The sequence below is a fragment of the Salvia splendens genome, chromosome 7, assembly GCF_004379255.2.
Source record: "Salvia splendens isolate huo1 chromosome 7, SspV2, whole genome shotgun sequence".
NCBI lineage: Eukaryota > Viridiplantae > Streptophyta > Magnoliopsida > Lamiales > Lamiaceae > Salvia > Salvia splendens.
Genome location: NC_056038.1, coordinates 19,394,330 through 19,404,715, shown reverse-complemented (window position 1 = coordinate 19,404,715; position 10,386 = coordinate 19,394,330). Strand labels below are relative to the sequence as shown.

General features: G+C 35.2%; 2 protein-coding genes across 2 annotated transcripts; one reads left to right on the top strand and one right to left on the bottom strand.

Annotated features, from left to right (window-relative positions):
• Nucleotides 1-235: 235 nt before the first annotated feature.
• On the top strand, nucleotides 236-3,205 carry LOC121811234 (GDSL esterase/lipase At5g33370-like). Its single transcript, XM_042212048.1, has 5 exons — nucleotides 236-541; nucleotides 764-894; nucleotides 1,576-1,818; nucleotides 2,398-2,650; nucleotides 2,739-3,205. The coding sequence occupies exons 1-5, from the start codon at nucleotides 310-312 to the stop codon at nucleotides 2,969-2,971; spliced, it is 1,092 nt and encodes a 363-aa protein (XP_042067982.1). The 5' UTR covers nucleotides 236-309; the 3' UTR covers nucleotides 2,972-3,205.
• Nucleotides 3,206-5,194: 1,989 nt separating this feature from the next.
• LOC121742660 (3-oxo-5-alpha-steroid 4-dehydrogenase 2-like) lies at nucleotides 5,195-7,888 on the bottom strand. Its single transcript, XM_042135865.1, has 2 exons — nucleotides 7,501-7,888; nucleotides 5,195-5,810 (listed from the first exon to the last, which is right to left on the bottom strand). The coding sequence occupies exons 1-2, from the start codon at nucleotides 7,819-7,821 to the stop codon at nucleotides 5,340-5,342; spliced, it is 792 nt and encodes a 263-aa protein (XP_041991799.1). The 5' UTR covers nucleotides 7,822-7,888; the 3' UTR covers nucleotides 5,195-5,339.
• Between the last annotated feature and the right edge of the window lie 2,498 nt (nucleotides 7,889-10,386).

Genomic DNA, 10,386 nt, shown 5'->3' with positions numbered 1-10,386 from the left:
TTAATGACTAACCACCTCATGAAAAGCAAGATTTTATTGCTTGAATTGTGATTCAATAATTATAGGTTGCTCCATTCTTATGATTATAATGAACAACTGTCGAATTGAATGCACTAGAACTACCCTTCCCACTTGTTTTTCTGTTTTATTTTATTATATCCACTGTGATCACTAATCCTCTATTTATATTCTCATTTCTCCCTTTATAATTCTATATATCCTTATAAGAGTTTGAGCATTTTCTTGTGTGTTCAAACAAACTTCCTTTTTTGATAGGATACACCCATTCCTCCACATTAGGGGTTCGAAATGGCTACCCTTCTTCTCACCCTTCTCTCGGCTGCATTGCTCGCTTCGATAGCGACAATGCATGTCGAGGCCCGGGCCTTCTTCGTGTTTGGGGACTCGCTCGTGGACGTTGGCAACAACAACTACCTCGCAACGACTGCACGCGCGGACGCCCCACCATACGGAATTGACTATCCCGGGCGCCGCGCCACCGGCCGCTTCTCCAACGGCTACAACATCCCCGATCTCATCAGTTGAGTCTCGCATCCCTCTCGTGCTACGTTTCGTCAGCTCGGACCATTTCCGTGAATTGACGAAATAAAGTACTCCCTAGGTTCCGCCTTAGTAGAGGCGTTCAGTTTTAGAAAAATAATAGTAATAAATAGTTAAAGTGGGAAAAAAAAGTAGACTAATTCACGTAAACTTAGCATAACTACATTTAAGTGTAAAGACTTTTAAATATATTTTTATTTAGGTCAGAGCATTGGTCAAAGTGAATCGCCTCTGCCCTATTTGAGTCCAGCAATGAGTGGCTCCAAATTGCTAATTGGCACCAATTTTGCATCTGCTGGAGTTGGAATCCTTAATGACACTGGAGTTCAGTTTGTAAGTACACTTTTAATTAATTTTCTTATATAACATTGCTTTTTCGATTAGCATCAAAAGATTCTGCAAGATTCAGATTAATTACAATATTGCCGATCAGTACTATTCTCCGTTGGAATTGAATGCTTTTTGTTAATTACTACCATCTATATATTTTCAAAGATAATAGTATATACTACTTTAGCAAAATAAGCAATAAATAGGTTGGTTTCGTTTTCAGTTTTTTCACTCCTTTTTTAACATATAGGATACATTTTTGTTAGCTTCCTGTAAAAAGTGTAAATTTGGAAAACCTACATATTTTTAGTCATATTTGGTTTCATTGTCTGTTTCAAGAATTATTGAGAAAAAAAAAAAAAAAAAAGACATATGAATCACTCATTATGTTGCTACTTATTTTCACAGATAGATATTTATCTATTGTCTGAATCACGTTAAGTGTTGCAGCTGCATAAAGTGTTTAAAACTAGTTGTATTTATGATGAAAATAAATGATACTAGTACGTTTTTAACTCTAGTACAAACCAAAAGTTAAAAACAAAACAAAATAAGCGATAACTGTGACTGTCATCGACAACAATAATGAGTTTTTAAGCTCATAAAAATTCTTATAATTCGTGATTTTGATTTGTTAGTTGGTTGATTGATTGATTATATGATTTAGTGTGGTAAATACGACAGGTGAATATAATCAGAATTGGGCAACAGATGCAATATTTTCAGCAATATCAGTCTAGATTGAGCCAAATAGTAGGAGCAGAAGAGAGTCAAAGACTCGTGAATGAAGCTTTGGTCCTAATCACTTTGGGAGGAAATGATTTTGTTAACAACTATTATTTGGTACCATTTTCTGCCCGATCACGCCAGTATTCTCTTCAGAACTATGTTCCCTTTATCATCTCCGAGTATCGCAAAGTTCTGATGGTAAAAACTCTCCTTTATTTGCATTATCATTTCATTCTCTATCGTACCAAACAAATGAATAAAATGAAAATGGAATAACTAAGAAGGGCTTTAGTGTGTAATTTTTAGTACATCAAGTACCATCTAAAATAGTTATTGTACACAGCATGTTTTGATAAATATAGAACTGAGGGCATGATAATAGATGGATAGGAGTTGAACCGCTCGTCTGGGAAATATCCTATCGCAATGAATAAACAAACATATTATTAGTTGTCGAAACATGTGCCGTCAATTTAATTGTAGATATAAATAGTAAACGAAACACATAGTTAATTAATGGGGAAAGATGAGTCTTTGTCAAGGTACAGAAATGTTGGTAGTTGTCATTGAATAGGGGAATTAATATATAGAAGATCTACTTCCTAATATGTTCCAATAATAATGTGAATAACTTATTCAAATTTAATACTACATACATACCTAAACTAATTCAACCACCAACATAGATTCGCTTCGACAATTAGGTTGCTTAATAGTAAATTTAATGATATTCTCATCAATAGAGTCTGATTCACTTGCTACTGTTGATGAATCCAGAGACTACATGAGCTAGGTGCACAAAAGGTTCTGGTCACTGGAACCGGGCCACTCGGCTGTGTACCCGCCGAGCTAGCTCAGCGTAGCAGGAACGGAGAGTGCTCACCGGAACTCCAACTAGCTGCCGGACTCTTCAACCCGCAGCTCACCGAGATGCTTCTCTCGCTCAACTCTGAGATTGGTAGCAACGTCTTCATCGCTGCCAACACACAGCTTACACACTACGACTTCATCAACAACCCTCAAGCATTCGGTATACCTCTAACTCATGCGCGCGCACACACACACAAGCCACGGGCACGTGTTATTTATGAGTACTAATGAACTTATTTCTCGGGCAGGGTTCGTGACCTCAAAGGTGGCGTGCTGCGGACAGGGACCGTACAACGGGATAGGTCTATGTACACCACTCTCCAACCTGTGCCCAAACAGAGATGTGTATGCATTTTGGGACCCATTCCATCCCTCTGAGAGAGCAAACAGAATCATTGTGCAGCAAATCCTGACTGGATCATTAGACTACATGAATCCCATGAATCTCAGCACCATTCTAGCCATGGATTCTCAGACATGAATCATCAATTCATGATGATGGTCCAAGCAAAAAGTTTAGTTTCTGATTGGCTTTTTCCCTTTTACTATTTCATTGCACATTCATGTTTAAGATCATATGTTTTGTGTTTCAATTTGTGTCTTTTTCTTTCCAGTGTAATTGTTATGGAGAGAACTTTTTTATTTCTATTTTTGTATTTTGGTTTTGGTTGAGGAATTTAATGAATTAGTATGATATTCTGTCTGTTGTGGTAAATGCTTATTTCTTCACAACTTTTTCTTTATTTTCCACAAAGGCAACAAACATGAAGAAACAAAACACCAGATGTTACAAAAACAAAATCACAAGATGATACGGAGTGAAAGACGGCCATGATAAGTCTCTCCACATGAACTAAAATATGATAGGAAATAGAAATACAAACTGAAATGAACAACGATAATCCTCTCACGAGGCCAATCCTCTAACGAGGCCCTACGGTAAAATACCGTCCTTAATCAAAACTTAATATTTCCTAATCTCTAAAACCTTAAGGGACTTATATATACTACTAAGGAAATAAAGATAATAATCACTATTAACTACAATAATAACTATGTAACCACCCATTAACTCCCCACTAACTTCAAATATCTCCCCCACTAACTTCAAATGATTACCCACTAATACAATCATCAAGTAACCGTGTATCAATAGCACACCCGATCGAAACAGCTTTGTCCTCAAGGCTGGGATGGGATTGAAACCTAAATATGATTCCTTATTAGGAGGAGGCTCATACTCGAGGACATGAACAAATGTGAAATATCCAACATTTAAAGGCTGTGCATCGAACCAAACAAAGCCATCTAAGGAGCCTTCATGAGGGGAAGATAATCCATACATACTCCTGTCTTGACCTTCATGGAAAAGAGATTCTTCACCAGTCTCTACATCCCACAAGCTATGAGTTTTTCAACTCTAGTCATAGCCAAAGGAAAGTGGATTGGAGAGAATGTCACGAAAATAATCATGTTTATGAAAACGACGTTCATGGAAAGTGGATTGGAGAGAATGTCATGGAAAAGAGATTCTTCATCAGTCTCTACATCCCACAACCTTCATGGAAACGACGTTCTCAAGTCACGAAAATAATCAAGTTTATGAAAGAAGTGTTGTTAATTAAATTTCCGATTTAATTAATATGCAAGTTTCTAAAAACAATTCTCTAAAAGTGAACAAATGATAAATAATTTATTAGGGGCATGCATTCCAATAAGTATAAGAATTTCTCGAGTCTTCTTAGTACGTTGTTGTTTTCAAAACGCTATCTCCGCGAGTTAAGAGTGGAGTCAGGAGAATTCAAGTTAAGGAGTTTAAGCAAACGAGGTGGGCATTCTTTTCAAAAAGTGATTTTAGTATGAAAATGTGAATCTTTTTTAAACATGTTTGTCATGCCATGTTTTGTTTATACGATTACCTATCTGATTGGCTATGCCAATCATGTTAAATCGAATTCGAGTCCTAGTAGGGCCGCAAATCCTACTCGGACTAGTGTACACATATGGGGACCGTGTGCTAGCTTTCGAGTTGGCCGGTCCAGTGACCGTCGTGGAATGTGGCCACATTCCCGGTTCAAATACGTTCAGATATGGTATTTATGTTTATGTGATTGCGTAATCAAGTTTTATGAAATGAAATGGATTTAGTGACTCGAGTCTTTTAAAATGAAAACCCCGTGTTCGCTCAACTGTTGCTGGCAAATTAAAAGGAACTTATATTTTGGCACTATGTCCACTGAGTATATATCAAGTAATCAACCCTGCATGTTTCTTTTCTAACGTCAGGTCGAGCGTGTACAAGGAAGCGAAGGTGTTGGGTAATGATTATTAATAAGGAGCAATAGGTAGCCCAAAGTAGTACGTCTTCATACATGCTATTTTGTCTTGGACTCTTCCACTGCAATATGACTACGTACTAGGAATTATGAACCCAGTTATTATACTCTGATTTTATTCTGACTATGTACAATCTTCGCCTTTAGAATTAATGTTTTGAGTTTGACTTATCCCTTATGTTGATCCTTTTCATTTGAGACTATTTTGGTCACGTTATAGCTGCGCTCACTATCACTAGGGAGTTGTGGTCGTGACACTATGTAACCACCCATTAACTCTCCCCACTAACTTGAAATAATTACCCACTAATACAATCATCAAATCATCAAGTAATCATGTATCACAAGATTACAGACAGTTCAAGGAATTTCAGCACAGACAAAAGCATACATCATTAAAAATCTAGAAAACATAACTAATACAATCATCAAATCATCAAGTAATCATGTATCACAAGATTACAGACAGTTCAAGAAATTTCAGCAGAGACAAAAGCATACATCATTAAAAATCTAGAAAACATATGGGATCAGAGCTTTGACATTCGTTGGGAAATTCTCAAATTTGGAAATATACCATTTTCTGGTGGCATAGCTTCTTGCACTCAAGTAAAATGCGACTCCAACGGCACACACGTAGGTAAAGATTGTTTGAGAGATGAAGGAGAAGCCTACAAAGGTGGTGATTTCGAAGAGGTAATGGGGGCATATGACGAGATTGAACAGACCTCCTCGAGGGATATCATACCCTTTATTGTTGTTCTTCCTGAGTTTGGAAAGGAGGTAGTGGTGATAAAAGTTGCCAGAGAGACCGATGAGAGAGAGAAGGACGCCAAAATACTTGAGGTCGACTGAGGGCTCGGGAAGCCCTTCAGTTTGGTGGTGAAAGTAGACAAAGCCAGCAGCAGCTGTGAAGTAAGTGGCTGCAATGATGACTGCACTTTCCACGCCAAAAAAGCCGCTGAATTTGTGAAGGAACAATACCTGCATAAGAGAAGACGGAAGGCATAAGGTAGCCTAATCATTTAAATACACTTTCAACCAGTAGACTAGAAGCTGCAGAAATTCAAGCACATCCAAACGGAATATTTATGAAATTTGGACTCCCAATTATGCACAAACGAAGCTTTATCATGATCGAAGATTCTATGTAAAACCCTTGACAAATTTGCCAATGTGATACAATCATATAAAAGAGCATATCGATAATAGCAGATATTCATGCTCAGCTAAAACAACGACAACAAATGGTACAGTCACAAATGAACCAAAGAAACAAGCAAGAGAAGAAGCCGAGGGTCACAAATACAGGCATTGCCTCAAGATATGTAACTCACTTTTGAATATCAAATATAACAACAACTTTGTTCTCTTTTAAGATCTTGGATTAGATCTTGTCTTTTGAGAGCTTTGGACTAAGCTCTTGTTGTCCGTGGATTCGGATTTTCTTATCTCACAACACGTTGAAGTTGTTCCTTCGACAAATTGTGTTGATTCATTTTGTTAGCACGCACATTAGAGAGGTTCCTCTAGTACTTATGCTACTTCATAGAGATTTGAAAACCAAGGTTAAATATTCTGCCTATCTGTCGCACTTCAATCTAACAAACTCGAGTTTATTTAAATACATAACAATATGTGTATCTTGTTGCAACATAAGTTACATACTGTACATACTAACATGAAATGAGGCATTCTATAGTTGAAGGATTGCTGCAGATTGTTCTAATGAGTTCATCGTTAAAGGCGCGTACTGTTAATTTGTAGCAACATAAACACATTATTTCCAGCATCATACAATTCCAACGCAATCAGTTTCGTGGTTATAATAAGCTCTACTTGCCTCAACAATGAGCAGGAAAAGCATTTTGTTCAAATCTGCAAACTTGAAATACATTGTTCCCATGTTACTTGCACTTTTCTATTTCGCCTCGTCTGAAACTACTTATGCTATTTCTATTTTAAGTAAAAAATAGAGTATTTAATTAATATATTTGAGTTAATTAAGTGTTTCTTTATTTAGTGATCTCTCATTACTCTTAAAATAATAATTTGTCACCATTTGAGTCAACATGAGTTTTAATTAATGTGATAGAAATTGAGTTGAAAAAGTTAATGGCACGAGTCCTACTTTTATATACTCCATCGGTAGTTGAGACGTATTCCTTTAGACTTATTCCTTTTTGGGTTGCCCCAATATAGTTGAGTTATTTCCTTTTTGACAAAAAGACAACCGTCTTTTATATTTTACTCTCTCTTACTTTATTTTCTCCACTTTAACCTTTACCACATCAATTTCTTAAATTCGGTGTCAAAAAGAAATGCTACAACTACCTTGAGACGGATGAAATATTAGTTTTATACTCCATTCGTCTCAGAATAGCTACAAAAAAATGACAAAAGTGGAACGTTACAAATTTTTAGGGATAAAAAAAAAGAAAATAAGTGATAAATTTTTAGATACAAAATAATTTAATTTAATTGTAGTAAAAATGATCCCAAATTTAAAACTATCTAACTAAGCTAATAGCATCATCATCTTCATAAAAACTCACTAACCAAATCAAATCAAATCAAATCAAATCAAATGATGTTGCTATCAAACCGATTTTCACCATAAAAAAAAAGAGCAACACGGAAACAAAATTGGATCTATGAATCGAGAAATGGATACCTCGAGGTCTCTCTTGAGGAAATGGATGGTGACAGCAGATTTCAACATGAGAAACCTGATCCCACCACCGGGGAAGACCCAGAATGAGGCGACGCCGGCGAATAAAGCAGGAGTGTAGATAAAAAGCATCCCGATTTTACTGGGAATCCGAGATTTGGAGGCGCCGGAATTCGAGAATTTGGAGTACTGGAGATGCTTACCGGAAACTTCTAGAAAAGCTAAACCGACAAGGTAGAAACATGTGGCGCCGCAAATCAATTTCTCATAAATTGATAAGGCTTCCTTGTATGCAAAACCTTCAACCATCTCTGTGATCATCATCTCGATTCAATCGACTGTGCTTGTATGTGGAAATGTAACATAAATAATCGCACTATTTATTCCTCATTATTTGACTTTGATTTTCTCGTCGTCAACTTAGGCAGACGTCACGCAACCAAATTCTTTAATTAAATATTGAACTACGTGGATTTTCAAATTTATTTTAATTTAAATCGACATTTTCAGATGAAAATGTACTTAGATAAGATTGTTCACGCAAAAGATTTTTTATTATATTAGTATAATATCAGAAAATAAGTAATATAAATCAGGCCTAATATTTAATGATCGATTAATATTCTGTCTAGAATAGATAACCTATTTTCTACAGCCAAAAACATATCTTTGTATCCTTGCTAATAATTTCTATTTAAAAGGGTTCAATCTTAGAAAGTAATAAAAAATTATATGCTACAAACAATTAAACAATATATTCATATATTCTCTTTTCTAACTCAATCTTAAATTGCTAATTATAACTAAAATGATATACATTATATTTTAAATTAATTGTTAAGTCACTTTTAAACTGCTAATTATAACTAAATGATAAGCATTGATATTCTAATCAAAGCTCAAGAACATTTAGAAAAATGTGAATAAGGCTATTTAGGTTAATTAAGAACAAAACAGTTATAACTAACTTTTAAAAAATATCTCAAAACTTTAAATGCATATAACTAGATCAATATAAATTATTTTTTCAAACAACATATATCAAATTAAGGATAATTTTATAAGGATTTCAACGAGATCTTACATGCATATGTTCCGATGTCAAAATTTAAAAGAAAAATCATAAATTTTCATATTTCTCGACAAACAGCTTAATATCAACATAGGTTGAGAAGGGTGGCAAGGATATGGCACCTGGATGCCTGTGGGTCTGTTCAAGGTTGTTTCCTTGGGGCTTGGCAAACTTTCGAGTCTGGACGCGTCTGAGGGTGGCGAGTAGTCTAACGGGGCTGAACTCGTCGGAGGGAGTGCAGTCTACGAGCCAACATTGGCTAGTTCACGCCCGAACCCGTCGGAGGGAAGCTAAAGTATTCGAGCCACGAGGGGCTGTGGCGGGCTAGTTCGCTTGCCGAATGTATCTCGAACTCCTATGTATGAAAAAAAAACATAATATGTCAAATAATACGTGTACAATGTCAATATTGAATTGTGTTGACAAATTCAATGCATTTTGTTGATATCTTTAATACACTAACTGTTACAGTTTCTATACTAGAAATCACCTTTCGAGTGATTGAATACTGTAAAAACTCTTATTTTATTTTCCAATGAACAAAACAGATTATTTTTGTCGTAATGTTGTTATGTTTTATATTTAATGGATGTTTATTGCATAATTAAATGTACAAGTAACTTAACAAAGTCTAAGTCTTTGTTTTAGTAGACCGGTTGTGGGCGACGTCCACTTTAAGGTAACACGGTCAGTTCTGAACAAAAAAAAAAGAATTTCACAACCTAGATAGGCCTAGACTACCTATCGTGAAAGGTTGCAATGTCAGTCCGCATATTTCTAAGCCTTACTGAAATAAGATGACATTGTGTGGTAGAGCACTGAACTGATTTAACACCGAGACAAATCTTTATGTTATCTACTGAAAGACGAGTTAATTTGCACTGCAAAACAGAAGATTTAACCATTTGTCATAAACTTATGTAAGATAATTGAGTAGATTTAATACATTGATATGCACTACCTATCTATCTAGGATAATTCGTCAGATTTAACCATTTGTCATAAACTTTTGTAAGATAATTTGCACTACCTATCTATCTAGGATGTAATTCCAAAAATTGAGGATAACTTGGATTAATATTTATTTTAATCCATCTACGATTTGTCTTGATAGAATTAAATATATTCAAATCCATAGGATAAAATAGATCAATATAAATATTTGTCCTAATTCATCTAGGATTTGTCTTAGAGTAAATCCATATAAATCCATAGAATAAGATAATATTATAATATTCAAATCTATCCAAGATTTATCTAGGAACAAATCCATATAAATCTATAAGATAAGAGTAAAATATTATACTATCACTATCCAAATCCATCTAGAATTTATCTATGAATAAATTCATATAAACTCATAGGATAAGAATAAAATAATAGTATCATTTTCTAAATCCAACTAGGATTCATCTAGGAATAAATCCATATAAATCCATAGGATATAGATAAATATTAGATTGTCATTATCCAAATTTAACTAGGATTCATCTAGGAATTAAATCCCTACAAATTCATAAAATAGTGATAAAATCTATAATTAATCCATGATTTAATTCAAATATTAAATCTCGTATAATATGCAAAATCCACAAAAGATATGTTCAAATCTTATTTATAAATTAATCTTGAATACTTTCCAAAAAATAATTCCAAGGGTTAGGAAACCCTAAACTAAATTTAGAATGAGAAGTCACGAGACGAGGTGATACGACGTCGCGTGGGTTCCACCCGCACGAGCGTCGCACATAGGATGAAAACCCTAATTTCGTCCACTGTTGGGGCTGCTCACGGAGGGACGCCGCTGCTGCTGCGCC